Here is a 17,500-nt window from a genome sequence, read left to right on the forward strand (position 1 = left end):
TCAGGCTGTGAAAAAGAGGGAGATTTTCTGGGGTATTGGTTGGAAGGACATGCAGGCAGTCCCTCCAGAAAAACACGATTATGTGATCTCATAATTCAATGCATAATCAGCCAAAGTCCGCATATTTATGCGGGGGCCGCATTTTTTCAAATACGCCGCACTTTCGCCGCATAAATTGCCGATTTCTGCGCAAAATATGCAGGACTTGCATGATTTCATAATCCCCACATTTTCATTGCAAAAAAGTCACATATATCTTAGCAGAAAGTTGAAAAATGTTGCGTTTACGTCACACAAGAGCAGCCATTTTCCCCTGTTGCCATGGGAACATTATGAAGTGATGTAATTACGCGACGTGAACATCATCGAAAAGCTGCAAACCCCGCGATGAAGCCACGATGAAACCGCAGTTTTTGCAAGTTCCCGCAATTTCATCGCATAAAATTGCATAAATATCCCGCATATTCCATCGCATTTTTTAAGAAAACGTGCTGCATAATCAAGGATTTTTGCCCGCAACAATCACAAAAAAACTCCGCATTTTTCTGGAAGGACTGTGCAGGGGTGTCAGACTGGGGGAAAAAAGAGGACTGAGTACCCAGGGCCCTCATGTGAGGAGGGCCCAAAAAGATGCTAGAATGAATAGCTGTGGATGCAGGGAGGGGCCCATAGAGAATGCCTTTCTATAGGGAATTTTGTGCTATGCCCCTGAGGACATGTCTGTCATATCAGTTAACCGTTTTGTTTTTTAAAAACTGAACTTACAAAAGTGCTATTTGATAGATCTATTTTGTTTCTAACAACCTGCTAATTGGCACGAAGCTTGGTGCGACTCCCCACTGACCTGCAGACGTGTTTGTACTTGTGATCAAACTTTTAAATTGGACACAGTTTTTGGAAGCATGCCATTCAGATGGAAAGCCATTTGCAGGTAGAGTTTGTCATGGCAAATTATATAGTATTTTCTCCAGTTTGTTGACGGAGGATGTGAAGGAATATGAAATGTGTTTCTTCCACGAACTCCACTCCCCAGCTAGAAATCCCTGTAGTCTTGAAATACATAATTACAGGGCTTCACTTTTCATAGCTATATGTTTGATTGGTTCATGAGAACAGCTTGAAATATCATCCATTTACGTGACCACAGCTCATCCTCTGCATCTTCATGTTCTACTACGTGCACGTTCAAAGCTTCTACTACAAGCCGTTTTCCTTCTTATTTGAAGCCTACTCCTTTTTTTGCAAAATGCAAAAGATCCAAACGAAGTAAGAGAAAATGTCCTGGAGGAGCTTTATGTTCAGTCCGTTCCCGAGAGGAGGAACTCCCATCTGTCTTTCCTCTCAGCGCCCACACACCCACACATATCCAACAATATCATAACAATATTTAAATTCAAATATGTGAAAGGTTTGTGAAAGATTCCAGTGAGGATACTTTATTCTTTATGACCTTTTGCAGGGTGATCCGTGTCCAGGTATTGATCACGCAGACAGGATATTGATGTTTTTGTCACGTGAAGTAGAAAGGCAGCCACAAAGCATGAACATTTTAAAAAGACTAGTGTCTTTGTAGGCGTTCCTGTGGGTGTTGTTATTCCACCAAAATATCCAATAAGTGACATGTAGCTAAAACTGATCCAACAGAGAAAGAGCAAACAGCAGCAGGAAAAAAAGCAGTCAGTTTCTATAATTTCATTGTTTTTTAAGACAACAGTGCTCCTTCCCCTGCCAGTTTATCCCACCACACTGCTGTCACAGTGATAATAAGTACAGTTACTTAAGTGCATACAAGCACACTGATGCACAAAGAGATGGAGATGTTAAAGGAAAAACTCAAATGCCTCTAGCTCTTTCCCAGTTCAGGGGTTGCGTCCTTCGGAGGCTGCATTCATAGACCGATCGTGTCACACCGGTGCGACGAAGGCTGTCCCATTTCATTTCAAAAGGCTCCTTCAAATGCGCTCCACAAATGCAGCCTCTATTCAAAGAATTTGGAGGATCCAACTGTTGAATCTTTCGCTGCCCCCCAGGTTTCCCAGCGTTCATTTCGGCATTCAAGCAGAAGCAAACACAAAAGCACAATTTTTTTCTGCTATTTCCATTATTAAATTCACTACTGAAAATGTTTTATGTCAGAAATGAACTGTGTAGATGTCGAATATTGGCCGTGTTATGAAAATCAATGGCGAGTTAAAAATGTGCTCCAAATTTGCTTTGGAGTTAAGGAGATACGTGAACTAGCCTGACGCCAGCTAGCTCTGCCAAATGGTCAAATATAATGATCAACTTCTGGCGGTGGAAGAAGTATTCAGATCCTTTACTGCAGTAAAAGTACTACCACTACCACACCGTTAAAATACTCTGTTACAAGTAAAAGTCCTGCATTGAAAATGTGTAAAGGATCCAACCAGTTGTGTGTTTAATGATCTACACACACAAACACACACACACACACACACACACACACACACAGTTGTGTGTGTAATGGTCTGATCATCTCAGCTGGACTTGTAGCCGTTATATTGTCGGCTAGTTTACTTTAGAATCAAACATCAGATTTTATAAACTACATGTGTTTTGTGAGCAGTAATCTTAAAGTGTAAAGTAACTAGTAACTAAAGTAACTAGTAACTAAAGCTGTAACAGATGAATGTAGTGGAGTAACTAAAGTAACTAGTAACTAAAGCTGTAACAGATGAATGTAGTGGAGTAAAAAGTACAATATTTCTCTCTGAAATGTAGTGGAGTAGAAGTAGAAAGTACCTCAATATTTGTACTTAAGTACAGTACTGGAGTAAATGACGTTAGATACATTGCACCGCTGCCATGCCGTCGTGTTTCAGTGGGAGCCGAAGTTTCAGCTGTCGAAAACCTGGACACATACAAGTACAGCTAAGTCTTCTGGGTTTTTTTTGTGCGATCTGTGTGAACCGAGTGAAGTCCAACACACCCATCTCGACCTTTCGAATGCCATTTGGCAATACCAGAACACGAAACCTCGCTGTGTTCTCAGCTTTCGTCTTGTCCTACATGAACTTATGCCTTGTGAAGAGCTGCTTTTAGCACAGCTCTCCTGGGCTTTTTCACACTCAGACAGTATGAAGAGGCTCTGGTTGTTGTTGTTTTTTTGGAGACGATGAGCGCTAGAAGTATCCTGACACGTGGTGACGGGGTTAGCTTGACCTCCAGTCTTCCTCAGAGTCTCAGCGGCCTGCGTGGAGGTCATGGTGTTGCTGTTAAAAGCAGCGCTCCCTGAAGTACTGCGGCGTCCTGCAGCTGTGTGCAATCCGAATGTTTGAGTGAGGGAGCTTGAACGTGTCTGTGTGCTTTGTGTTTGCGCACGTGTGTTCGCAGGAGCGTGGTGAAACTGAGTGTAACTGCATGTTTTTGTGTGACGTTTCACCATTTGTGTGTCTGACTCCGTGGGGCGGAAAGATAACAGGCTCGGTATCAGAGCAGAGTGAAGGTGTGAATCCTGGATGTGAAAAACACTCTAAAGCGCTCTTATATCTGCACTGTGATGTCGAGTCATTCACCTTTTACCGTGACAACAGTCTTTCCCAAACCTTTACCAAATATTTGGGTTTTGTAACCCTGCAGCAAAGAGTCTAACTGTCTAACTTGCAAAAAATATAAAGGGCCCTATTTTAACGATTTAAGCGCACGGCGTGAAGCGCCTGGTGCAGGTGCGTTTAGAGCGTGCACGAATCCACTTTTGCTAGATTGACGGCAGAAAAAAGGGTCTGTGCGCCGGGCGCATGGTCCTAAAGGGTTGTACTTAGTGTCTTCATTAATCAAAGGTGTGTTTTGGGCGTAACATGCAATCAACCAATCAGAGATCATCTCCCATTCCCTTTAAAAGCCAGGCGCGTTTGGACCTTGGAGCATTGCTGTTATGATGGAGGATTTGCACCGTAATATTTTTATTTGTAATCTTCTGCATGTGTGTGTGCTGCTGTGTGTCCCTGTGTGTGTAACAAGCATAGTGTGTGTGCGCTGTGCACGAGCCTAGGAGCATTTTACTAATGCTCTGTTAAAATAACAATGAAATGCTGCGTTATTGACTTTAGACCAGGTTTTTGTTGGTCAATGGTGCCATCACTTCCCACTGCCTCAAGATAGCAATACACCCAGAATGCACCTGAACACACCTCCCTGTAAGACTAGCACGCCCAGAATGCACCTGAACACACCTCCCTGTAAGACCAGCACGCCCAGAATGCACCTGAACACACCTCCCTGTAAGACCAGCACACCCATGGGCCACAGATGGGTGCAGGTGCATTTGCTGTTTAAACGACGCAGGCGCTGGACGGGAAACTGACAACTGCACGTGACTTGTGAGCATCTCTGTTCTTTGGCACTGCAAACACAGAACGTTTGTACTGTTGCACATGGTTTCAGAGGATTTAGACCATTTTGAAAATGTCACATGGACATTTAAAGTTGATGTTCAAACTTAAATAGTTTTCCTAATCTCAAGAAATGCTGTGAAAAAAAGCATGGATGTATGATAAAAACCTGGATACAGTTTGAGTCTGAACTTGAGATCTGCTGACAGAAAGTAAGAAACAACATCAATAAAATAACATTTGACTTAGTTTCCAATCTTTGTATTCTTAGTCCTACGACTGAGCATACTTTTTTGGCATCATTACACTTTGAGGAAAACAACTACTTGTTCTTGTACATTTCGTTAAAATTGGAAAATAGATACTATAAATAATGTCTTTACCGTGAAGTAGTTCAGCAGTCGATGTTTAGCATTGACCGTGATTCTGTCTCACTGCTTTCGTGTATCTCACCATGCCCAATCAATACCTCATCAGCACTGTGTAAGGTTCAGGTGCTGCCTGGGGAATCTAACAAACCGTTAAAACGGCTGCTGAGAAAAGAGAAAAATACAGACATTCAAGGCTGCAGTGTCTTCTTTTGACAGTGTTGTTGAATATTTATTTGCAACCTATTGGCACCAAAAAGAACAATCTTTTCCTTGTTGGCCGCAAAAACAGAAACACATTTGGTATTTAGATTTGAAGGTGCAGCATGTGTGCAGAATATTAGACGGTGCAGTCCGTGTCGAGGGACACATTTCGAACATTTCACAAGATTTTTTTTTTTTCCACTGAAAATTAGGCCCTATGTTTCCACATTTCTAAGAATTATTTTTTCAAAATTAGGCCCTATGTTCCCACAGTTCCTTTTTCATAAATTTGTATCAGATTTGATCCCACTTTCTCCCAATTTGGTAGCCAATTACACCCAACCTAGTATCCAGTAGCAATGGACTACAGATGGAATGTAACCCTAACCCTAACATAGGGCCTATTTTTAAGAAAGATCTTAGAAATGTGGGAACATTGGGCTGTGAGAACATAGGGCTGTGGGACCATAGGGCTGTGGGAACATAGGGCTGTAGGAACATAGGGCTGTGGGAACATTGGGCTGTGGGACCATAGGGCTGTGGGAACATAGGGCTGTGGGAACATAGGGCTGTGGGAACATTGGGCTGTGGGAACATAGGGCTGTGGGAACATTGGGCTGTGGGAACATAGGGCTGTGAGAACATAGGGCTGTGGGAACATTGGGCTGTGGGAACATTGGGCTGTGGGAACATTGGGCTGTGGGAACATAGGGCTGTGGGAACATTGGGCTGTGGGAACATAGGGCTGTGAGAACATTGGGCTGTGGGAGCATAGGGCTGTGGGAACATTGGGCTGTGGGAACATTGGGCTGTGGGAACATTGGGCTGTGGGACCATTGGGCTGTGGGAACATAGGGCTGTGGGACCATTGGGCTGTGGGACCATAGGACTGTAGGAATTCATAGGGCTGTGGGAACATTGGGCTGTGGGAACATTGGACCTCAGCCTCCAAGTTGAAGCTTTTTCTTTTTAAATCCTGAAGAACCCCTTGGCTACGGAAGCTTTTTTTAATTAGCCCGCCAACCTTATAACGCTCGCAGTGCCAGTGTATCATCTGAAACTCGGAACAGCTTGCATTTGATATTAAGATGAGGAGTTAAATAAATGCAGCAGTAAAGGTATTTGTGTGTGTAAGAGGTTATAGAAGTAATTTGTTTTGTGGCAGGAGAAGGGTCAGTGGACTCTGGAGGGCTTGGATGACAACAACAGGTTTCTAAATGAGGTGTTTAAAATTCATGAAGCCGTCTCTCTGTGTAACCTTCAAAGTCAGTGATTGTTGAAAGAAAGTGAGAATTGTAGCACTGGCGCCGTGGTGTAGAACGCTGTGTTGGTTCAATTGTTTTTTTTTTAATGTGTTCATATTTTCCATTTAAATGCTTTTGCACCTGCAGTGCTAATTCAGCTGTCGGCCCAGTCCACACACACATAGCTATTTCTTTTAAAACGTAACATTTTCTCTTCGTTTTGGCTGCGTTTTTCATCCTCACAAACTGCATTTTAGGATCTTTTGGAAAACTCCTTCCAGGATAGCCTGGCAAAACCCTGACGAATTTCCGGCAAATTTGAGATTTTCTCTGCAAGTCCGTCTGGCCAACAGCCAATATAAGCCCATTTCCTTCCTCCCTTAATACCTTCACAAAAGTTCTATTTTTGCCGCTGACAGACTCAGATTAATATTCTAAGTGTCTGACAACATTATGGAAAGGATCCCTACAGATATAGACCTTTTTAAAACCTCTTTCAGACCTTTCTGTTTAACCAGAAACAACCCCACCAGACTCCATTTAAAAAATCAGTACTTTTAGCGTGTGCAGAGCCAACATATTTTCACATGTAAATCAGTAAACTATGTGTTTATTTCAACCTAAATTTGAGTTGTGATGGTTGGAACAGTGGAAAGACGACCCAAAATGGCTTTTCATAGTTTTATTTTGTTTCTGTCGACTTTGAATGAAGTGTGTTTTACGATGCTAAAATTATGTTTATTTACATGGAGTCTGGTGGGTTTAGCGAACGCAATTTTGCGGCTGGTTTTATGTTTAAAAAAAGGATCTTACTCTTTAACAGAAAGGTTAACCTCCTTAGAAATCCTTTCCATAATGTTGTCAGACACTTATATAATAATTATCTGAGCCTGCCTGTCAGTGGTTCTTTCTTTTTGGTTCATTGTGCACTCACTCTTACATCCACAGCTTTACGTCAGTATCTTTGGCCGATGAAATGCTGAGGATGTCTCCTGCAGCGTTAAGTGTCTCTATTCTCCGTTCTGTCTTTATTCCTCAGTCAGACGCAGTGATCAAAAGGCCCGACCCATGCACCTTCATGTATGACAGCGAAGAGAGAAAAGGCTAACTGTCTAAAGCGGAGCAGACACTGTGTTTAGAGTCATATTCCTGATTCTCAGGCCCAAAGTCTCCGTGTGTATCGTCTCATCCGTGGCTCTCTGCTCTCACTCGCACCGAGCCTCTCACACATTCATGTCGCTGTCAGTCATGTGAGTCAGCCTTCGTCATCGTCATCCTGCCGCTCCGTCCCCCCCAGCTGCAGCACGAATGGGTTGGGGGTCATGCTGTGGCCTCGTCAGACGACACCAAGACAGCGACGGTGGGACAGGACGGGACGGGACGGAGTGAGCAATCACACTGCAACTCCGTGTCACCGCTCAGCTGTCGCTTCACCTTTCAGGAAATGTGCACACAATTCCACTTTGTGTCCCGCGGCTTAACGGTGGTGACAGTGATGTGTGTGTGTGTGTGTGTCTGAGTAAAATGTGTTTTGGATATTTGAGGATGACTCTTACATATTTTGGACGATCCCTGACATTTTCTGTGGTGGCCATCAGGGCAAAATGTTCTTTTAAAGGGTTAGTTCGGATTCACCAAAGTCATAAAATAACAGACACAGACTCACCAATCGAGGCAGATACTCAGTTACTTTAATTATAAGTACATCAATGGAAACATAAGATGTTACACAGTTATGTGATTTAAAACCAAGTTTTGTGTGTGTGTGTGTGTGTGTGTGTGTCTGTGTGTGTGTGTGTGTCTGTGTGTGTGTGTGTGTGTGTGTGTGTGTCAATCTATACCACTGGTTCTCAAGCTTTTTCCAATAATGTTCCCCCTTTGAACAGTGTTTTTAAGCCATGTACCTTCTAACCAGCACTAATAAGTCTCTATAAAGAGGAAGAATCCAGCGCTGTCAGAGATAGATTTACTAAACTACAGCCTTGGACCTGGAAATCATTTAGATAATGATGGAAAAAGGAGACAACAACTTGGAAAAAGACGGTAGAAAGAAGGAAGGAAGGCAGGAATAGGTTGAAAATAGTAACAAATACTTAGAAAAGAAAACACAGTAGAAAGAAGTAATGAAGAAAGGCAAGAACAAATGACAAAACCTTCAAGAAAGGTGACAAACTTCAAAAACAGAGACAAAAACTTTGAAAAAAGTGACAACCTTGGAGATAAAACAGACAGTAGAAGTAACTACAGCCTTGTAACTGAAAAACATTTTGCAAAAGAATTCACATAGGCCTACCACCTGCAGTCCTCTAAAGTACCCCTAGGGGCACTGCTGAGGAAGGGCTGACCACCACTGTCAGGACACGCCCTCATACTCTTCTTCTGACTGGCTAGTAGTCCTTACCTAGGTACTGTCAGGGCACGCCCTCATACTCTTCTTCTGACTGGCTAGTAGTCCTTACCTAGGTACTGTCAGGGCACGCCCTCATACTCTTCTTCTGACTGGCTAGTAGTCCTTACCTAGCTACTGTCAGGGCACGCCCTCATACTCTGCTTCTGACTGGCTAGTAGTCCTTACCTAGCTACAGTCAGGGCACGCCCTCATACTCTGTTTCTGACTGGCTAGTAGTCCTTACCTAGCTACTGAGCATGTGTGACTGCCAACAAAGATGTTACAGCAGTGAGAGGTCTCACTCTGTAGCTAAAACAGAGAGCTCAACACACAGGGTGAAAAGAGGAGCTGCAGCAATGTGCAAAACAACTAAAATACGGTGTTTTTTTAACATTATGTAAATCTATTCTGATACAACCTCTAAATACAATTATGAACCTGAAAAGGAGCATAATATGAGGTCTTTGGAAAAAGAGCCCTGTGGAGGAGTTCAACATTCTAGGTTTGTGTTTGTGTTTATAAGAAATGTTTTGTATATTACACTTTAATATATGCAGGTCTGCAGGGAATACCGAGGTCAGTCGCCCCGCTAGTTGTGCATAAATACCACTTGATACATTTAATTCTCTTATTTTTCCTTTTAAAGTGTTTGCTCCATCTTTGTTTTTAACCTCTCGCCCACGCTGATCATTAAAAGCTAAAATACACAGTTGGTTTTTTTACCTCGAGGGTTGACATATAAATGTTAGATAAATCCCATTTCTGCAGAATGAAATGTAGCTGAGACAGGCTGTGTTTTATTAGACATGTTCTTTAAAAATAACATGAAGTATTAGAGGTTTGTCTGCTCTCTCAGGTGAGGTGTGTGTGTGTGTGTGTGTGTGTGTGTGTGTGTGTGTGTGTGTGTGTGTGTGTGGCCCGGTAAAGCTTATGGTGACAGGTGTGATATCTGTAAGTAGGAGATGTCATGTGAAGTGTGTTATTAGAGCAGCGCTGAGAGCTTAACTACCTGATCACTGATAATTATCTACACACACACACACACACACACACACACACACACACACACACACACACACACACACACACACACACACACAACTGCTCGCTATGCTCTCCCCAAAAAAAGCTTTTGTTGCTTCACATTTTGGCAGGATGACCCATCATAGAAACGGCAAAGGCTGAGTTATTTTTTTTTTTTTGGGGGGGGGGGGAAGGGGGGGGTGAACTTTTCAATCCACAACACACACATACACACACACACACACACACACACACACACACACACACACAAGTGAGAACATAGCAGCTGCTCCTTCGTGATCCAGGCCGTGCAGGAAGATCATGTTCTGCTGATCAGTGTGTGGATAAGAGTAGTTTCAGTCCTTGTTATTATTAACCCTCTCTCTCTCTCTCTCTCTTTCTCTCTCTCTTTCTCTCTCTCTCTCTCTCTCTCTGCAGGCGGTGGAAACAAACCTGGCCTCCAAAGACAGTCACTGGGTGTTTGTGAATGAGGTAAGATGTTCAGAACATGCAACACCAGTCTTTGTCAAACATAATATGGGATTGTCTTTAAAAGAAAAGGAAAAAAAAGGTCTGGAGATTTCAGAATTTCAAACAAATAATGACGGTGCTCTTTGGAAGGGAACACAAAAGTTAGGGTTAGGGTTAGAAAAAAGAAGAAAGGTCCAAGGTCCTTTATTGAGATCACATGTCAAACTCAAGGCTCACGGGCCATTTCCAGCCCCTCGCAAACTTTGATCCAGCCTGCAAACCAATTTAGGTTAAAAGGTTTTGTGACTGTGCAGTAAAATAACAGGCACAAATCTAGATAACCTCTCCTTATGATAATAATTTATACTTTATTAATCCTGCACAGGGAAATTACAATGTTTTTCACTCTGTTGGTATTACACACAGGCCTGAATTACACACACATGCAGTGAGGGAGCTGCACATGCTCAGTACCTCTACATGCATTAATGGAGAGATGTCAGAGTGGGGGGGCTGCACATGGAAAGGCACCCCGAGCAGGAGTGCTCAGGAGGTGAACTGGCACCTGTCCAGCTACCAGTCCACCACCATACTTTGGTCCGTATGGGGACTTGAACCAGCGACCCTCTGGTTCCCAACCCAGCTCCCTACTGACTGAGTTACTGCCACCCCAAAAGAGTACACAAAGAAGTCACAGTCAATCCTCGCTGACCCCCGTCACCCTTTGTTCAGGGAGGTCCAGTTGCTTCCATCTGGTCGCAGATTTAATCTGCCATCGAGCCATAACCCTTTTTGTTTTCAGGTTGTGTTTATGGTACGCTTATTTGTTATGTTTATGGTACCAAAAGAACGGCTATGTCTGATTCGGCATACTTCCGTCAGTACACTGCTAACGTGCACTGACCACTTACTGCCGTAGTGCCCACTTTGGATGGTTAGCATTGTCCCAAAATGAACACTTATGTTAAAACACTTACCGGAAATGACGAGCGGAAAGAACGTGACGAACGCAACACGTGTGAACGCAATTTTCCAGCCAGCTTTCCTGTATTCAAATGAGTAGCGGCCAGCTCGGCTCGCCCGTCTCTCAAAATCTGACGAAAATCTTTTAAACTGACCTTTGTTGATCCAAAATGAAGACAGATTCAGCAACTGCACGGCCTATTTCTCTCTTAAAATGTTTGCTTAACACGTTTTGGTGAATTATTTTAGTACAATATGAGATCGTATTCTGAACGAACCGCCATGTTCACTTCAGTTTGAAATTCTCGAGCAGCCAGACCCACGTGACGTGTTCGTCCAATCAGCTGCCGGTCAAGGCTTTGTAGTCAAGATGGCGCCTTTTTAGTGCAAGTAGGCTCCATCGTTGCACACTGAACTTTTTGACCATTTTTAGGGGATCATCCGAGTACTTTCAGTGCACTGACTTTTTTGCGTTATCTTCACTATATACTTATATAGTGGAGATATACTAATTACGTCACTTCATAACGTTCCCATGACAACAGGGGAAAACGGCTGCTCTTGTGTGAAGTAAATGCAACATTTTTCAACTTTCTGCTAAGATATATATGGGACTTTTTTGCAATGAAAATGCGGGGATTATGAAATCATGCAAGCCCCGCATATTTTGCACGGAAATCTGCAATTTATGCGGCGAAAGTGCCCCCGCATAAATATGCAGACTTTGGCTGATTATGCATTGAATTATGGAATCGCATAATCACGTTTTTCTGGAGGGACTGTAAAAAGTCCGGACCAAATGGGGCTTGTGTGGAAGCACCCTTACAGTAAATACATTACTAAGGGCTCAATTAATTACAGCTGCTTTTGAACCAGAGCCGTAGACAGGCACTGACCTTAAATAAAAAGCCAGAAAGGTTCAAGAGCACTTTCCTGTGTGTTTGTTAAAAAAATAAATAAAAACAGCTTCTATCTGGCATGAAACACAAGTTGAGTGCCTTTGGTGTTGATTCTCCAACGGCTGCCCTTTATGATTGTTTTTCATTTTTCATTGTCAGGCATGCGTGGGCGTCTTGAAATGAGTCTGGGTGCAAAGAGAAAATGACAGCCCCCTCTAACCACAGCGGGCATTGTGTTAAATCCCAAAATACTGACATCTCCAGAGCAGGAGTTCTGATTTTTTTTTAGCTTGTGCGGTGTATGCTAGTGGTCCAACCCAGTCTCACGGCAGTTTGTGAAATGGTCACGTTATTTTTAATCTATTGATTCGTGTTCACGGGGACGTTTTTCTCGTTTTTTTTCATGTTGGCCAGCATGAAAATGTAAACTAATGTACTTCAATGGGAAGCATATTTTGTGATCACAGCACGAATACGGTAGCGAGAAGTATGAAAAACCGAAAATCCGCGTAGGGGGGTTGGTTGGGGGGGTGGATGGGTCAAACACCACAGGACTTTCACCCCGGAGAGCAGGGATCGCGTCCCGAGTGTGGCGTTTAGTTTCCCCGTAGTCTTCTTAATCACAACCGTCCCGTTATTGTCGCGCGTCCCCCAGCGGCCGCCTCCCGGGGTGTGAGGCGTCCTTTCCCCGTTGTTTTTTTCCAAAACCCAACCTCTGAAAAGATGGTTCCCATTTCGTGCTGGCCACCACAAAAAAAACGCAATAAACGTGTTGTTGTACACGAATCAATAGATTAAAAATAACGTGACAATAACTGCCGTGAGACCGTGTTGTGTGGCCGTGCGGTGTGTGCGGTGTATGCTTGTGGTCGTACGGGGTATGCTTGTGGTCGTGCGGTGTGTGTGGTGTATGCTTGTGGTCGTACGGTGTATGCTTGTAGTCGTGCGGTGTGTGTGGTGTATGCTTGTGGTCGTGCGGTGTGTGTGGTGTATGCTTGTGGTCGTACGGTGTATGCTTGTAGTCGTGCGGTGTGTGTGGTGTATGCTTGTGGTCGTACGGTGTATGCTTGTAGTCGTGCGGTGTGTGTGGTGTATGCTTGTGGTCGCGCGGTGTGTGCGGTGTATGCTTGTGGTCGTGCGGTGTGTGTGGTGTATGCTTGTGGTCGTACGGTGTATGCTTGTAGTCGTGCGGTGTGTGTGGTGTATGCTTGTGGTCGCGCGGTGTGTGCGGTGTATGCTTGTGGCCGTGCGGTGTGTGCGGTGTATGCTTGTGGTCGTGCGGTGTGTGCGGTGTATGCTTGTGGTCGTGCGGTGTGTGCGGTGTATGCTTGTGGTCGTGCGGTGTGTGTGGTGTATGCTTGTGGTCGTGCGGTGTATGCTTGTGGTCGTGCGGTGTGTGCGGTGTATGCTTGTGGTCGTGCGGTGTGTGTGGTGTATGCTTGTGGTCGTGCGGTGTGCGGTGTATGCTTGTGGTCGTGCGGTGTGTGCGGTGTATGCTTGTGGTCGTGCGGTGTGTGTGGTGTATGCTTGTGGTCGTGCGGTGTATGCTTGTGGTCGTGCGGTGTGTGCGGTGTATGCTTGTGGTCGTACGGGGTATGCTTGTGGTCGTGCGGTGTGTGTGGTGTATGCTTGTGGTCGTGCGGTGTGTGTGGTGTATGCTTGTGGTCGTGCGGTGTATGCTTGTGGTCGTGCGGTGTGTGCGGTGTATGCTTGTGGTCGTGCGGTGTGTGCGGTGTATGCTTGTGGTCGTGCGGTGTGTGTGGTGTATGCTTGTGGTCGTGCGGTGTGTGCGGTGTATGCTTGTGGTCGTGCGGTGTGTGTGTGGTGTATGCTTGTGGTCGTGCGGTGTGTGTGTGGTGTATGCTTGTGGTCGTGCGGTGTGTGCGGTGTATGCTTGTGGTCGTGCGATGTGTGTGTGGTGTATGCTTGTGGTCGTGCGGTGTGTGCTTGTAGTCGTGCGGTGTGTGCGGTGTATGCTTGTGGTCGTGCGGTGTATGCTTGTGATTGTGCGGTGTATGCTTGTGATTGTGCGGTGTATGCTTGTGGTTGTGCGGTGTATGCTTGTGATTGTGCGGTGTATGCTTGTGATTGTGCGGTGTATGCTTGTGATTGTGCGGTGTATGCTTGTGGTTGTGCGGTGTATGCTTGTGATTGTGCGGTGTATGCTTGTGATTGTGCGATGTATGCTTGTGGTCGTGCGGTTGATTTTTTTGGTTTTTTAATCATCTCTCCTACTAAATTAATTCTGCACTATATCAATATCCAGGCATCTTCCCATGCAATTAACTGAGCTGACATTGGTGTTAACAGCATAATTCAGAGGGACGCGGGCTGGCTGTCATCTGCTGAAGGCTGAATACAACAACCTCAGAGCTCGCTTTCATCGCCAGATTTTCGTTTTACCTCCCAGCTTGGTAGCAACCTCCTAATCCACTTAAAATTCTCTGCTTTGTTTGAAAGTCATCATTTTACTAATTACACTCTGAGTTTTTAATTAACCAAAAGAGTGAAAACGGTGTTCACGGTCCCCAGAGCGGCTTGTTCGCCAACCTCTGTTTGAGCTTTTTTGGCATGTTAAACAGTGTGTGTGATCAAATTTGTTTCGTTTTTTTTGGGGGGGATAGATGAGCGTTTGTGCCGGTTCCTTTTTTCAGAAGTAAAATGTGAGCGCAGTGTAACATTTTGTACCCGCTGAAGGCATCTCTTTCATCAGGACGTGTTTTCAGAATGAATTCCCTCTTTCCCTTCCCATCTTCTCTTCCTTCCTTCCCTCCAACTCAGTCTTCATTTGGTCAACAAACATTTTGGGGAAATATTTTGGTAATGGGCATTTTTTTCCACAACAAAAACGAGCCGAAAACTCAATTAAAAATAATATAGTTCTAGAGCTGCAAAGACTTATCGATTAGTTGTCAAGTATTATATTTATCGGCATCTATTTTGATAATCGATTTAAGTCAATTTTTCACAAAAAAAACAGTAAACCTTGTGTGATTGGAGCTTGTTAAATGTGAATATGTTTTAGTTTCTTCTCTCCTCTGGGACAGGAAACTTAATATCTTTGAGTTGTGGACAAAACAAGACATTTGAGGACGTCATCTTGGGTTTTTTGGGAAACACTGATCCACATTTTTCACCATTTTCTGACATTTTAGAGACCACACAACTAATCCATTGTGTGTGGTTGTCAGAGCTTCAACTAGTACATTACTCCAGATAGATGTAAAACAAACACAGCAACCGCAGGGAACAAGCTGCTGGAGAGGATGCGGTGAAAGAAAAGGTGGCTGTGGCTCAGTGGTAGAGCGCCTGCCAATCAGAAGGTTGGTGGTTCGATCCCTGGCCCTGCAGTCCTATGTCGAAGTTCCACGTCGTAAAGGGCCGTCTGAAAGGAAGGTAATGCCGTTGACGGATCATTTCTTAAAAGGGCGTAAGTTTGGGTTCAACATTGATTGTGATCTCCAACCATCTAGGGAGGTCCCGGGACATGGCTGCATGTATTTATGAAAAGCTACAAGAATATAGAAAAAATTGTAGAAAGAAAACTAGAAAAAATGAGACAAAAACTCCTTCAAAATTGCCACAAAAAAATTTAAAAAATGAGAAAAAAACTTGTCCAGAAAACCTTAAGAAAGGCAACAAAAACGTGTTCCAAAAAAATCCTCGAAAAAGGCGACAAACACCACGAAACCCATTACCTTTTTTGTTATTGTGTGAGTTTGGTGAATCCGACCATACCCTTCAAAAAAAAGTCACACTGCAGCAACTCCCGGTTTCTGCGAGGTAACTGTACGTCCACACCGCCGCCATCTTGAGCTCCAAAGACGCTCTGGCCGCCCGGTCAAGGAGGCTTGTCAGAAAGTCCGGGGAAGCTGTTTGAGGCTTTGGCCGCTCTGACGTAGCAGCATTCTATGTTCATCATGGAAAAAGATCAAGCAGCCACTGCACGGCCAATACACTGACACTAGAGACCTTTTATAAATGACATATATAATGACAGAATGTGTATTGGTTGTTGGTCGCAGCGGTGTCTGTTAGCAGTTAGCTCGCTCGTTAGCCGCTGAACCGCAGCAGCATGCAGGCAGAGCGAGCAGCCGCCAGCTGTTGATCCGTGCAGGACTTCACCGTGAGCGGACTGTTTAGAGACCATGTGACCGGCAGGTAACGTTAACTGGTCCCTATACGCAAATATCATAAATGATAGGGAACCCAGCAACGGCCATGATGAGCTTCTCCTCCTTTTTCTCTGAACTAATGTTTTGGTAGGAACCAAAGTTTACATCGTATGTTTCTCTGGAATCAGCCAGCGTGAAGGACGTCTATATTCTGATTGGTTGCCGCTGAACCGCGTCATAGCTCATTACCATAAAGTTGACCTACTTTCAACTTTCTGATTGACGCTCTGGTCGCTCAAAACGCCCACAACGTGACGCCGACAGATTTTCCGCTCCTTGCAGCTGAGAGAAGCAGCTTCCATTGAAAATTAATGACTTCCTGTATCTTTAGAAGATCAAGTCGGCGGCGGTGTGGACGTACGGTAACATTTCTGTTTTTGTTAAAGGAGTCTGGTGGCTTTGAAGAGAGCAGAGATAAACAGCTTCAGTTCCATGGTCACGTTATTTTGATTTATTAATTCGTGTAAAGGTCAGGATTTTCTCGTTTATTTTGTGTACATTTCACGAAATGCCGTGAGACTGGGCTGTCTGACAGCAAGCTAAAGCAGTTTTGTTTTTATTGTACTTTGAGTTGTATCTGGCACCGAAACGTGTTCTGTCATGGTTAAAAACAAGCTGTAACGCTGGAATATTTCGGTGAAAATGGAGCCATTTTCTCCTCCAGGCACTATGTGTATTTTCTACACAGACAGTGTATGAGGGTTAGGGTTAGTTCTGGGTGGGAGTATATTACAAATGCACGCGTGTTGTCAGCAGTAGGAGACACACCAATTATAAAGGACCGAGAGAGACTTTCACACAGCAGAGAGGAGAGGATAGAGAACAGAGTGTAGAGAGTGGTAGTGTTACAGTAATGAGAGAGAGAGACAGAGGGAGGGTGAGGTGAGACACACACAGATTGGTTGGTGGAGGACGGTAATTAAATGAAGGGGAAAAGACAGAGAGACACCTAGTGGGCGGCAGTGAAGCCTAGTGGTTAGACAGAGTCTGTGGAGCAGCAGCTGGCAGGTTTGATCTGTGAAGCGGTTGTAAATCCACCCAAACTCTCAAACTGCTGAACATTTAGAAAGTAAACACATCATGTCTAGTGATGCTGTGGAGGCTGGAAGCCTTTCTGAAAGGGTTTGTGTCAGGGCAATGCATGCAGGGGATCTCACGTATGACGTGAACTTTTCCATAGTGCCATACAGCAAATATCACCTGCTGGCATGATATTTATCTTTCAAAGTTCAAGAGAAAAAAATCCTGTTTGGTTCATTTTCCAGTGGAGGATGAAGACACAAAGACAGAAATATTTAGCCTGGTCCTACCTGACTCTGGTACACTAGCCTGGTCCTACCAGACTCTGGTACACTAGCCTGGTCCTACCAGACTCTGGTACACTAGCCTGGTCCTACCAGACTCTGGTCCAT

The 17,500-nt window shown here is 44.3% G+C and overlaps 1 protein-coding gene across 3 annotated transcripts in view; it reads left to right on the forward strand.

The window, feature by feature from the left end:
* The window catches only part of grid1b (glutamate receptor, ionotropic, delta 1b), a 669,588-nt gene that overhangs the window by 509,320 nt on the left and 142,768 nt on the right, over nucleotides 1–17,500 (forward strand). For all 3 annotated transcript variants that reach the window (XM_031314943.2, XM_035997526.1, XM_035997527.1), the window contains exon 5: nucleotides 10,019–10,072. In XM_031314943.2, coding sequence (XP_031170803.2) covers nucleotides 10,019–10,072 — 54 coding nt within the window. The remainder of the gene's footprint in view (nucleotides 1–10,018; nucleotides 10,073–17,500) is intronic.

Source organism: Sander lucioperca, chromosome 22 (assembly GCF_008315115.2).
Source record: "Sander lucioperca isolate FBNREF2018 chromosome 22, SLUC_FBN_1.2, whole genome shotgun sequence".
Lineage (NCBI taxonomy): Eukaryota > Metazoa > Chordata > Actinopteri > Perciformes > Percidae > Sander > Sander lucioperca.